Source organism: Nannobrachium achirus, assembly GCF_963921795.1.
Source record: "Nannobrachium achirus genome assembly, chromosome: 1".
Lineage (NCBI taxonomy): Eukaryota > Metazoa > Chordata > Actinopteri > Myctophiformes > Myctophidae > Nannobrachium > Nannobrachium achirus.
Genome location: NC_137810.1, coordinates 4,111,351 through 4,125,569, shown reverse-complemented (window position 1 = coordinate 4,125,569; position 14,219 = coordinate 4,111,351). Strand labels below are relative to the sequence as shown.

The 14,219-nt window shown below is 43.4% G+C and overlaps 2 protein-coding genes across 2 annotated transcripts in view; both read left to right on the top strand.

Annotated features, from left to right (window-relative positions):
- LOC308306683 (protein NLRC3-like) overlaps positions 1–569 on the top strand; it is a gene marked incomplete at both ends in the record, with an annotated part of 44,108 nt that extends 43,539 nt beyond the window's left edge. Inside the window, one exon of the mRNA XM_080751724.1 lies at positions 42–569. Coding sequence (XP_080607850.1) covers positions 42–569 — 528 coding nt within the window. The remainder of the gene's footprint in view (positions 1–41) is intronic.
- A 6,351-nt stretch (positions 570–6,920) lies between these two features.
- The window catches only part of LOC308306579 (protein NLRC3-like), a gene marked incomplete at both ends in the record, with an annotated part of 36,989 nt that continues 29,690 nt past the window's right edge, over positions 6,921–14,219 (top strand). Inside the window, 2 exons of the mRNA XM_080751620.1 lie at positions 6,921–7,067; positions 8,711–8,933. Of these exons, the coding sequence (XP_080607746.1) occupies positions 6,921–7,067; positions 8,711–8,933 (370 nt within the window). The remainder of the gene's footprint in view (positions 7,068–8,710; positions 8,934–14,219) is intronic.

Below are 14,219 nucleotides of genomic sequence, written 5' to 3'. Positions count from 1 at the left end.
TTTCCTGTCTTGTTCTCTCATCAGACTTCCATCGTCTCACACTGGATCCAAACACAGCGAGCAGAAAACTCTGTCTGTCTGAGAGCAACAGGAAGGTGACTCGGCCAGAGGGGAAGGAGCTTCAGTCATACCCTGATCATCAGGACAGATTTGATGATAAGTGGGATCAGGTTCTGTGTACAGAGGGTCTGACTGGACGCTGTTACTGGGAGGTAGAGACGAGTGGATGGGTTGAGATAGGAGTGGCTTACAGAGGAATCAGCAGGAGAGGAGAGGGTCCTAATGGACTTGGGGACAATGATCTGTCCTGGAGTCTGTACTGTGGGAGAAGCCTTTACTGGGTCTATCACAATAGTAGTTCCACTGTCCTCCCTGTTGATCCCTCTGACTCCAACAGAGTAGCAGTGTATGTAGACCATGCTGCTGGGACTCTGTCCTTCTATGAGGTGTCCTCTGACTCACTGAGACACATTTACACCTTCCAGTCCACATTCACTGAACCACTCTACCCTGGGTTTAGGCTTGACTCCTCCTCCTCCTCCTCAGTGTGTCTTTGTGAGGACAGATAATGTCTCTGATGAGTTGACATCAACCAATATGGTTGTTATGGATGTGTGTTTGAACACAAGAAGCATTTTGGACATCCAAGGTTTCCAGCAGATAGCAACATAGTTTATGTATATATTTATATTTTATATGTCTACAGTACAGTCAATGCTGCCACATAGAAATACTCTGATAAAAGTAAAAGTCCAGAATTCCAAGTAAAAGTGCAAAAGTATTGGCATCAAAATGTACTTAAAGTTGTGTTGATTTCACCGACTAAAAATATGACGCAAAATGTCTGTCGACTTCCTTCTGACTAAATAAAAGCTAAACAAACACTGAGCTATGATGACTAAAACTAAGACTAAATATAGAATTGTCAATTTCGTAAAATGTCATGGAGGGACAATTAGTGGAGAAGAGATCCAGTAGAACTAAAAGACAAGTCATTTTATGTTTGGTTGCGCTCGGGTGTTGCTCTCTGAAAATAGACGATCTACAAGCTAACAACGCGACGCAGTGCGACAGGTTGTGAGCTTGTAGATCTGCTATTTTCAGCACGCAACCAAGTATAAAATCAGGCATGCCATCACAGCCCACCAAAATACATTTTAGTCGACTAAAACTAAAATAAAATCAGATGACAAAAATATGACTCAAACTAAATGGGGGTAGGGGGGCTGTCTCATAAGGATGCAGCTGCAGTACACAGTTCTCCCTTACCCAAAGTGGTGGCAGTGTCTCAATCGTGGGCTGGAATGTGTAGGCGTCCTTGTGTCTCTATAGAATCAATGTTCAATTTCAATTCAAAGAACTTTATTGCCATGAGAAAACATAATAGTCTAGTAGCCAGAATGTGAACCAAGACATTTTGAGTACCCTAAAGTTTTATGTTAGAAATGTTGAGTATGGGTCCCCAGCATGTAAAAACCACCGGATGCTAACTTGTATATGTTGAGCAATTTTCATAATCAGCCGCTAAATTTGGTGTCCCATTAACTTTACATTACAGGAAAAATAAGCAAAAAATGTATCTGCTTTAAGTAGCATATGAGGGGTCTAACTAGGGGTATTTCATGATTCTGAATCCATTGCAAGCATCCGTTTTGCATGAAAAACATTCCTTGGGCTAAAACGGACCCCAGAAACATGTGAAAAGTGATGATTCGGCACTTTTCATCACTAAACCAAGGCCGATTTTTCGCCAAGGAATGATTTTCGTGCAAAACGGATGCTTGCAATCGATTCAGAATCATGAAATACCCCTAGTTAGACCCCTCATATGCTACTTAAAGCAGATTAATTTTTTGCTTATTTTTCCTGTAATGTAAAGTTAATGGGACACCAACTTTAGTGGCTGATTATGAAAATTGCTCAACATATACAAGTTAGCATCCGGTGGTTTTTATATGCTGGGGACCCATACTCAACATTTCTAACATAAAACTTTAGGGTACTCAAAATGTCCGGGTCTACAATGGGGCTCTATGGGCTGGCTACTAGACTATAATGTTTACATTATCAAAGCAATGTAATGTCACACTGCGGTGCTCTAGACATGTTCTCTGTCTACTGTCTCCCCTCTGCTCTGTATGGCTAACACATTCAACTATCAAATTAAATGTTAAACACTTCATCTATTTAGAAAACAAGAAGGTATGTTGACTAAGACAGTCCATACATTTGGAAACATATTTTTACTTCAATATTGTCTTCAGTTCATGTAGGATTATTTTAAAAGTAGGCTAACTACAGTTGAATTGCAATGTGACGTCTATGAGCTGGCTTGCTGTGCACCGTTCTCCCTTACCCCAAGTGGTGTCACTGTCTCAATTGTGGGTGTGAATTTGTAGGCGCCCGTGTGTCTCTATAGATGCCTTAACAGTAAATGCATGCGCAGGTCTGCACCAAATGAACCCCACCGCCCATAGGATGCAATGGATAAGTGGTCACTGCGCTCACGTTTAAAAATGCATTCCATGTTTATATTGTACGTGGCGTTGTTGCTTATGTTTAGCATAACTTCCACTGGCAAAACAATTTCTTGTCCAAACAATACCCTGTAAGGCAGGGGTCTTCAACGTTTTCAGGCCAAGGACCCCTTAGTTGAGAGAGAGATGAAGCAGGGACCCCCACAACCCATAGATTCCATATAGTTTCATTGTTTGACGGCACAATCATCAGTGTGTTTTGGTTTCATGACAATTTGTGTTTTCAGATATTTAACCACTTGACCTGTCAATACTTAATAAACTTGACCTTTCGCTCTGTACTTAGTCTGCTCTTTTTCTCTTCTACACCAAAGCTCTTTGCCGAAAATAGCCGATCTACAAGCTCACAACGCCTCGCAGCGCGAGGCGTTGTGAGCTTGTAGATCTGCTATTTTTGGCTAAAGTTATCAGAATATGTACGCTAGGGTTCAAGAAGTGATTAATATAAAAAAGGAGAAAAAAAAAGCTTCTATCACACAAAGATTTGGAGGACCCCCTGTAGTAACTGTGAGGACCCCCTAGGGGTCCCGGACCCCCTGTTGAAGACCCTTGCTGTAAGGAGTCATGTGACATCTTCATGGATGTGTGTCTGTTAAGAGGTTGTTGTATTTGTGGACGTAGTCCATTATGTATGTTGATGATTGGTCGCAGTCACTGTCAGTCATTTATTTGTATATTTAAGTCAAGACTCTGAACCCCCAGTTGCTCCTGATGAGCAGTAGTTGGCGCTGTATAAATGCACCATTTACCTTTTTATGTTCCATGCAACTTTTATTTACAAAGCCTAAAAGGCAAGTCTGATTTAAATGTTCCAATGTCCAAAGCCAAATACACAAATCATTGATTGCAATAATTTGTATGACAATCAATTTGCACTGTCCTAGTGTCTATTACTGTTTTTTATTATTATTATTGCTATGTTTTTGCTTTTACTTATGCATTATTTTAATTTTGTGTGAAGCATTTGTTGTGTGATTTGTTTTTGTTCTTTGCAACAAAGGAAGGTGACTCTGCCAGAGGGAGAGTCACAAATTATTTTACCAATATGTTTATATCCATCAGACAATTCCAATTTACTGTGGACCTTTTTTCTACTTTAATAAAAAATAAATGTTGAATACAACCAAATCTTTGCAGTTTCCTTAATAGTGGTGTACTTTAAATCCTCAGGTCAAGCTCATTAAGTCTAATCAGCTGTGTGATTAATATGAAATGCATTATGCTGTCTGGGCCTGTTCCCATACACACCCATTGTAACTTCAAACTCCATTTTAACCAGGATAAAGTCATCAAAAACACCCTTTTTTCTGGTGACTCATACTGTCCTACTAATACATTTAGTTTTTAATATTCTTTTGTGGGAAATGGAAACATTCAATACAATCAGATTAACGTTCATGTTTCAGCATGGATTTATCACCTTCTGTTTTTAGTTACTGCAGTACCCCTCTTCAACCTGTAGGTGTCCTAACAGACCATAGGAACATAACATAACATACTCTATACTCCAGAGTGGTCAAAATAATGTCCTATTTTCAAAAGAAAAAACTAGAAGCAGTGCTCTTCCGAGCACAGGTCTCCACCAGGTCAGGTAGGTCCTGGTAGCGCGTCGCTAAATGTGAAAAGGGTGTCATGTTTTCTTTGGCCTTTAACGGCAAAATGTGACATGATTGCATGCATGATTTGAGGCATTTTGATCCAAAAATGTGTTTGGCAAAAGTCGACCTGCTGGTGGCACTATAACAGGCCAATGTGAAAAGAGTGGTTGTTCCTTGAGCTAGTGGGAATGTGCATGCAGAATTTCTCTGTAATCACAAGCTGCCTGTAGAGATACTGTCTACCCATTTGTGTGATTTTTGGACAAAATCTGCAGGAGTACTGGCAAAAGTTAGTTTTGCAAAAGTCTGCCTCATGGTGGCGCTAGAACAGGCCCATGTGAATTAAAAACGTGGGGCAGAGGTTCTGAATTGGTATCCAGGGAGTGTGTGTGCACCGTTTGGCAGTGACCAGGCCAACGGCGCCAGAGATTAGCTGGTAAAACCTGATGGACGGACGCACAGACACACAGACACTCACACACGGACGGACGGACGGACGGACAGGGTTGAAAACGGAGTCTCTCCCTATGCCTTTCGGCTGGTGGAGACAAAAAGTTAGGGATTGCAGTAAATTGTAATGTTGCTCTGATACATGATTGTCTTGAACTAGCAAGAGGCAGTGTGCAGGTCTAATCTTTCATCCTACTACTTTTTGTCTTTATTTAAAGGCCAGTGGTTCTCAAAGTGGGGTTCCGAGGACCCCCAGGGGTCCTTGAGGGGGTTCAAGGAGGCCCACAGCTAAATTAGTCTGTGTATAGTGTATAGCATCACATCAAAGAAGGAAAAATACCAAATGTTATAAGCATCTCTTAATTTAGAAAAAAATATATTGCTTTCTACAAAACAAATACCCCGTATTAGCCCGAATATAGTACGACTCCGATTATAAGACGACCCCTATTTTTCAAATATCATTTTTGGAAAAAAATATAAATATTATATATTATATATTAGGTTATTTATAAAGAAAAACGTTTTTATTGGAAAATCATCATAGAAAAGATCATACAGAGATAACATTCTGCTGTATTGTATTGCATTAACCAATTCATACTGAAAATCAGCTCCTCATAATGTGTATCAGAATAGAATACAGTCCACACAGCATACTGCTGGGGAATAAAAAACACTACATTTCCCATCAAGCTCAGCGGCTCGTTTCGTCATTCAGATGCGACTCTCCATTGTAAACAGGAACCACGGGATACTAGGCAGCCAGCATTAGCTTCATTGGGCTTCATTTACTGTTTGGATTAAACTTCCACGCTAAAGATCTCATGTGCGGCCGTCATCCACGCCGATGTTCACGAGGACAACGCACACGCACGCGCCTCTGTAAGTTCAATGCCAAAGTCATCCGACTTTGCCAAACGGAACGTGAAATGAGCCGCGTCCAAATTTCGCTGCGCAGTTTGTAGACAGTGTACGGTAATCACCGTAACAACTCGCTTGGGCCGCTGTGACAGAGCAGGGAAAGGTCCTGAAAGATACATAACGTATCTCCCTGGTGAAAAGTCTAAGGCCCAATTATAGGACGATTCTCTATTTTGAGGATATGTTTATTAGAATAAAATATTGTCCTATATTCGGGCCAATACGGTATCTACCTTAAATTAAATGCATTTGTTCAACCAATGAAAAAAAGGAGAGCACTCAGGGGGCACGGTGGCACAGTGGTTAGCGCTTCGCCTCACAGCTAGAAGGTCCTGGGTTCGATTCCCGCCGGGGGACGCTGTGGGCGCTGGCGGCGTGTTCCTCCTCCGCGTCATCAGCGCCCACACCCTAGGTGGGGTTGGCGATAGGGCCTTTCTGTGTGGAGTTTGCATGTTCTCCCCGTGTCTCCTAGGGTTGATACCCTCACAAAAACATGCACGTAATCCTGGTCTCAATAACGCCTCCCCCTGGCCAGCCGGGGGGGCGCCTGATGGAGGGGAAAGGAACTGGTTGGAATAACGTGTTCCTTCCACGCGCTACGTCCAAACCAGGGAAATCCCCACTGTCAGGTGAAAAGAAGCAACTTGGACTCCTCATGCATTGAAGGAAGCATGAGGTCAGTCCGTTGTCTCCCCAGGCGCGGCAGAGGGAGAGCAGAGCCCAGGATTACATAGGCAATTGGCACTGGGTGAAAAAATGAGTTACAAAATTGTGGGATAAAAATTAAAAAAAAAAAAAATAAGGAGAGCACTCAAAATGGCCAGGGGGACAGGCGGGCAGACTTGTGCACTTTAGACAAAACATGTTCAATAAAATATATTTTTTGCGTGCACTTTTTAACTATCAATAAAAATAAGACAATTGTGGGAAATACATATGAATTCTATTATGTTTAGTTGTTTTGTAATAATTTTATTTAAGAGTAGGCCTAGTCATGTCATGTGACATGATTTTCTTTTGGCATTCACGTGCGATGGAATGGAAGACAGAAGTAAGTGAGTCTGCCCTCTTCCTACCTGAACCCACAGACATAAAAAGGTCGACGCCTCTTCCGGCTCTCTGGTACCCGTCTCGCCTTGGTGGGCATTTTTGATTGACAGGCTTGGAATTATTCTGTGTGCGTAAGGTCGGTGGGCAGGTTTGAATGGAAAAGTCCCGGAAAAGACGCGTTGTGATTGGCCAGTAGTGTTTTTGAGTGGCAGCCTGCCCTCGACACTTCCTCTTTTGAGCCCACCAAGGCGAGACGGGTCGCTCCAATCAACTGCAGTGGGTGGACGAGGTATCTAGCTTTTTATATCTGTGGTGTGTACCTGTAGCGTGACTGATAGCTCAAACAAATTCAGCAGCAAACATGGATATCCGTCCATTTCTGAAGCGTAAAACGCCAACACAGGAGCCGCAGCCGCCTGACGACGGCAGCCAACAGCAGCCGGTCCCGACCATAGCAGCAGATTCTGCCGAGATACCAGCGGCCCCAGCAGAGCCGCCAGGCCCACAGGCCCGGCCGCTAGCAGCAGCCCCAGAACCACCACCCAGCCAGGGGCCATCAGTTAGAGTGGATGAGGCCCCAGAACCACCACCCAGCCCGGGGCCATCAGTTAGAGTGGATGAGGCCCCAGAACCACCACCCAGCCTGGGGCCATCAGTTAGAGTGGATGAGGCCCCAGAACCACCACCCAGCCCGGGGCCATCAGTTAGAGTGGATGAGGCCCCAGAACCACCACCCAGCCCGGGGCCATCAGTTAGAGTGGATGAGGCCCCAGAACCACCACCCAGCCGGGGCCATCAGTTAGAGTGGATGAGGCCGCGGGGCCTTCAGTGGATGATCTTGGGGAAAAACACAAGCAACCTGTTATATCTGAATTCCCCCAAAAAATGATTGGAAAAAGAAAAAGATCTTTTTTCCACCATTTATTGCAATAAGCACCATGGATGGAATATTCTGTTGCAAAGGACGCCGTCTTTTGTTTTCCCTGCCGGCAGTTCCAGAATGACAGCAGCGTCAAGGATTCATTTCGTAAGGATGGAGTGAGTGACTGGAGTAAGCTGGGCTCTAAACTGGACAAACACGCAATATCTGAAGGCCATAAGAACTGCATCATTAAATGGGACAACTTTAAAAAGAACGCATCTACAGGCTCTATTGCAGCTAAACTATCAGATAGTCATAAAGCTACTGTTGAGAAGAACAGATCTTATTTGTGCAAAGTGGTTGATGTCTGTTGTCTGTTGTCTAAACTTGGATTGCCTTTCCGTGGACACAGGGAGGGGAAAGAGTCAGACTCACAGGGCAATTTTCGTGAGTTTTGTAGCTGGTATTCTAAATATGATTCTGATTTTGAAAGCATGCAGTCAAATTATTTTAAGGTCCAAAATTCCAGAATGAAATAATTGAAATATGTGCTAATTTGGTTTATGCAGACATTGCAAAAACTGTGCAGGATACTGTTTTTTTTTCTTTTTTCTATTATGGCAGACGAGGCCAGGTCCTCCAAAACGGAACAGTTGTTGATTTGTTTAAGATAAACAGAGCAGCTTGAAATCAAGGAGCGTTTTCTGTGTTTCCTTGACTGTTCAGCATCTCGTGATGCGGCTGGGATCGTGGACGCTATAAACACAGGACTGGAGATGGGTGGTCTCAAAAACATCCCAATTGTTGCACAGAGTTACGATGGTGCCTCTGTAATGTCGGGGCACCTGTCAGGAGTACAGCAGCGCATCAAAGAGACCTATCCCTACGCAGCTTATATTCACGGCACACAAACTAAATCTGGTGCTTGTAGAGTGTTGCACTGTCAATCGCAGCGTGAAAACATTCCTGAACGTTATTGATAAACTGTTCTCTGTATTTGCACAACCGTCAAATCACCATAAATGTATTGAAATCCAGAAATCACTGCACATGAAAAAAAGGAAATGGTACAGCCCAGTGAGACGAGATGGGCATGGAAGTGGAGGGCCGTGCATGCAGTTAAAACCCACTACTCTGCTATCACTGGGTGCCTAAAAGACATTAGTGATGAGGGAGGGAGATGGGCTGTTGATGCCACTGGCCTAAATGAACACATGACACGAATGTCATTCATTGCATGTCTGGTTTTATCTGAGGATATACTGCGTGTGATCCACGTTACACACAAGGCCCTGCAGTCCAGCAACTCCACGCTCTGCCAGGCTGCAGAAAATCTAAAAGCTCACTTCAAATCTCTGAGGCAGGCAAACACTGATACGTGGAGCACGGTGTGGGAATCAGAGAAAAGGTTCAGCGAGGACAAGGTGAAAGACGTGGCGGCGGTGACTGTAACTGAGGAGGATGCTGAAGCAGCAGCAGCCCCTGCCCCTGGCCCAACTGCAGACCACTCCAGTGACTCCACCCCCCTCCTCCCTGTCGGGTTTCCTGATAACGTCTACTTTGGGCCAACGCAAAATGGATGATGAAAGTGAGACAGTCACAGAAGTGAGTCAGAGTGTGACAGAGAGTGACACATTTCACCAACACCTTTATCTGCCCGTATTGGATTCTCTGATCGCAGAACTTGACAGGCGGTTCACGGGGGAGTCAATAGAACTTGCACAGGCATGTGCAGCAGTGTTTAAATGTGACAAGAACGGAGTGGAACCTCTCCTAGAAAGATATGCACAGCCACTGAAAATCCATCCTGTCCTGCTTGGAGCAGAGATGGATCTGGTGAAAGCCTCGCCTCGTCAAGCACAACAGTTTCACTTGACCTTGACCATCTTAAAAAGACAGTTAAAAAGGACAGCTATCCCAATCTGTTCAAGATGCTACAGTTGGCACTGACTCTGCCAATTGGATCTGCTACCACAGAGAGGAGTTTCTCTGCCATGAGGAGGATTCCATGTTGGCTGCGCTCAACAACACTTGCCATTCTGAACATTGAGGATGACTTAACAGCAAAGTTGTCGCCTGAGAAGATTGTGGATGTATATGCAGGACGCAAGAACAGGTGTTTACTTCTACACTAGGTGAGACAATGATTCAATATGACTTACAGCCTGCTTTTAACTTTTAAATATAAATCCATGAATGTCTCATTGTATATCTGTGCTGGTTATTATGTTGTTAAATTACAGTAAATTAACTACAAATGCAAAATGTTACACAATGGTCACTTTAACAAGGTATTATAATTATATTCTCCACACTTTTATTCTCCCCATCTTGACAAAATGGTATATTACCAGGTTCCACAGGTCAGCTGATGTATTTTAAATGTAAGTATTCAAGAGTTCATGTTTTTAAATGTACTTGAGAGACAGCCGCTGATACGAACGACCTACGGCCTGGTCGCGACCTAGGCCACGACCTGGAGGTCGTAGGTCCCGGTTCTGGAGGTCGTAGTTCGCGGTACATACTTGTTAGGTCGCGGCCGGTCTAGTTTCGCGACCCCCGGCCGTGGTTGCGCCACCTCGGTCGTCCCCGGGCCGTTGTTGCGCGATCGGGCCGTTGTTCAGCGACCTGGGAAGTCCGCGGTCGTATTTAAAAGGTCTTTTTGCAGAATATTCTAGAGCAGCAGCGCTATTCAACCTTTTGAAGCTTGTGATTGGCTGAACCGGAGGTAGGAAGCGCTCCATTGTAGTCACTTGGACCGCGCGAGGTGCACCAAAACCTATCCTTAACCCTAACCCCAACTCTAACTCTAACCCTAACCTTAACCCTAACCCCAACTCTAACCCTAACCCTAACCCTAACCCTAACCCTAACCCTAACCTGCCGACACTGAGTAGCTAACCTGCCGACGCTGTTGAAAACGAGCGCTCCTTCCCTTAGCAAGCGTAGAGTTTCTAAACTCGCGTCCCTGCACACTGAGTAGCTAACCTGCCGACGCTGTTGAAAACGAGCGCTCCTTCCCTTAGCAAGCGTAGAGTTTCTAAACTCGCGTCCCTTCCCTTAGCAAGCGTAGAGTTTCGATCGCGGCGCTCCTTCCCTTAGCAAGCGTAGAGTTTCTAAACTCGCGTCCCTTCCCTTAGCAAGCGTAGAGTTTCGATCGCGGACTTCCCAGGTCGCTGAATTACGACCGAGATCGCGCAAAACCTCCAGAACCGGGACCTACGACCTCCAAGTCGTGGCCTAAGTCGCGACCAGGCCGTAGGTCGTTTGTATCAGCGGCTCTTGCTGATGTACTTAAAGTAAAACTAAGAGTAAGAGCACATGTATTATTCACATCAATGGATGAATTACTGTATGTTTTCACAATTAATTTATGGACCTTGAACTAGGGCATTAACGAACTGTGATTTTTGCAAGTCGACTCGACTTAGCACATGCACAAGTAATTTAGTTTTGGGTTAAAACTGATTCCGGTTTGTTAGTTCCGGCCAAAGTGTAGTCCGTTTTTACTACAAAATGACGTCATCCGGTCTAGACCGGATCAACCAACCTTTTTAGTAATCGAATAGCAAAGCCTGGTGACGCGAGGTTATCTCTTAAAGACACTGATCACTATAAGATAATCACAATTATTTTACATATTCCTCAGAATCCTTTCCCTTCATCTGTATGAATTAATCTGTTGAAAAACAACATTGGTTTTGGTTAAAATTGGTTTTGGTCAAAATTGGTTTTAATGATGGAGTCACTCCTAGAAGTGTTCAGTAGTTGTTGTGGATGTGTCTCGTTTGGACCAAAGAGTTCTTGGCTGCTGAAGACCAAGAACTAATTATTTATGTAAGAACAAACTATTTTAAACACTTATGGCTTTTTATATGTATCTGACTGTGCCTGATTGATATGAACTTTTTCTATTTTCATAAAATAAAATGCTTTGTAAACATCCTAATCGTACTCTGTCTTAATAGATGTAAACTTTAATTAAATCTTTAGCTCAGTCTGTGATTAATAAATGCATTATGATGTTAATAATAGGACATTATTTGATGCTCTATCAACAATACTATTAATATTTTACTAAATGGTTCCTGTGTAAATATATTAAAAATGTCCTTGACATGAAACAGTTTGAGCGCCACTAAGACACCAGACTCATCTTACCAGCCTTTTCAATCCTGCCACAATATACTGTCATTCAAAAGTATGCAATATTACAGAATACTAAGATTTTATATTGTACTGTCATCAGGAAACAAAGTGCTATTCTTCTGCCATAAACACAATGGTCACCACATGATGTCATACAACGTCATACTGTACTATAATACTGTATATTGTCCGAACATGTAAAAGAACATTAATGTTCCAATGTTCCAGCATGGATTTAACATACCACTGCTTTTACTGCAGTACCTCTGTCACCCTGTAGGTGTCCTACCAGACCACAGGAACATAACATAACAACTATATACTCAGACTGAGTGGTCAAAATAATGTCCTATTAACACAACATAACATAACTCTATAGTCAGAGACAGAGTGGTCAAAATAATATCCTATTAACACAACATAACACAACTCTATAGTCAGAGTGGTCAAAATAATGTCCTATTAACACAACATAAGAAAGGGGAAGGTCTCATGACCCAAACCTTGATCTAATAAATTATTCTCTTGAACTTGCAAGATCGAGGCACGTTTGTTTTCATTCTTTTCTCTATAAACTATACGCAAGGCCAGTGGTTCTCACGGTGGGTTCCGGGGACCCCCAGGGGTCCTGGTCCGTGTATTTTTCGGCCATCTGACTACTGCTTTTATATCTGAGAAATGAAAATCAGAATTACAGTCAAAACGTTCTGTCTGCTGCATTTGAATGGACCATCTTAGAACTGAAAATCGGTCAAATCGTTCTGTTTCGAACCTAGAACCTGGGGAACAGAACCTTTTTTGCGGGGGGAAATAGGGAACATAGAACCTGGGGAACATAGGTACGGTTGATTGATTGATTGAAGGCTTTATTAGAAGTTTGCATAGGAAAATGTACAGATTCATGACGGTACAGTTCACTGGTACAAGGTCTACTAAAAGGAGATCCATGAAAAGACTAAGCTTATTTCAACAGGAAACCATTTAAGTATCTCATATAACAACGGTACCGCTTGAAATGATCTCAGCGTGGTGTTTCTCAAACAGGGTTCCTCCAGTGGGTTCTAAATGGACCCTTACAGGTCCATGTGTTTCCATTTATTCATTCTCCAGAACCAACCGTCTCAGTTCAGTCAGTGTGTTGGTGTTTGCATGACTTTCATCATTGACTGATTATTGTTGTGGTAACTGAAGTGCAGTTACCCAATGTGACCACGGGGTGGCATCTAAGTGCAGCATCATGTAGTTTGCTTGTTTGTGCATGTTTTTTGTTCTTGAAATTACTTAAAAAATAGCACATGTACAAGCTTGTGATGTGATGTGAGCTTGTACATCTGCTATTTGTGAATTATACAATAGGTTACAATTATTGTGGCTCTGTATATGGCATACAATGGCATAACATGATGTTCTAAGCCATTGGTTCTCAAAGTGAGGTCTGGGGACCCCCAGGGGTCCTTGGGAGGGTCCCCAGGAAAAGTAGTTAACATAGCATCACAATCAGTTGAACCAATTTATCCATTGTTATGTTGGCTATTCAAAAATAGCAGATCTACAAGCTCACAGCTTGTAGGTGTTTGAAAATATTTGAAAAATATATATATGTCACGGTTTGTTAGAGAAACAGGACGGTCGAGAAACGGAGCACTCGTCGTGCAGCACGGGGCGGAACGGAGCCGCTCGATTGTCCACGACATTGCAAGCGGCGCGCAGGCCAGCGGACCTTGGTCCTGCTCTTCGCCCCCGAGCACCGCAGGTGCGAGTGGCCGCGAAGAGCGGGCCGGCCGCGCGAGTTACGAAGCCGTGGTGAATGCAATCGTTATATTTATGCCCAGGCCGTAAGGCCTGGGCAAGCCCACGATAAACGCCCTGTCCAAGTGACTACAATGGAGCTAATGGCTAAGCTAGGCTAGGCTAGGCTAGGCTAGGCTAGGCTAGTAAATAAAGTCGCAAATAGAGTCGCAAACGAGTGACGTCAGCGCCTTCACTAGTGAATGGCTGTCGTCGCCACCTGGTGGTGATTGGTGTGTGGTGAACGACAAAACAAGCGCTCTTACATAGAACGTCCTGAGTTACCCAAACATCCGGTAACATATATATATCGAAAATGTTTAGAATATTTTAAATAATTGTGAAAATTGTTTAACACAAATGCTCTCTTCTGGGGGTCCTGTTCAAAATAATTTTCAGATGGGGGTCCTCGGCCAAACATACATTTGGGGGTCCTTGTCATGAAAAGGTTAGAGAACCAAGGCTTAAAGGACATCCCTCATCTTACAGGATGTCATTTGTATAAACTGTAGATGTGAGTGGACTAGGATTCTCTCACTCTTCTGCCAGTGTGCCAGTGATCAGTGATCAGCCTCCAAGGCTTATTTTTAGTTTGGGTTTAGCTTATAACTTTATATCAATTTCACCACTTTTGCAGTAAAATGTTTTTATACTAGAATCCATGTCATGCATGGAAGGCCTTAGAGAGAGTTGTGTTTGGTCTTGTCTTTCTGTGTGTTTGTCTCTGTGTGTTTGGTCCTGTCTTTCTGTGTGTTTGTCTCTGTGTGTTTGGTCCTGTCTTTCTGTGTGTTTGTCTTTGTGTGTTTGGTCCTGTCTTTCTGTGTGTTTGTCTCTGTGTGTTTGGTCCTGTCTTTCTGTGTG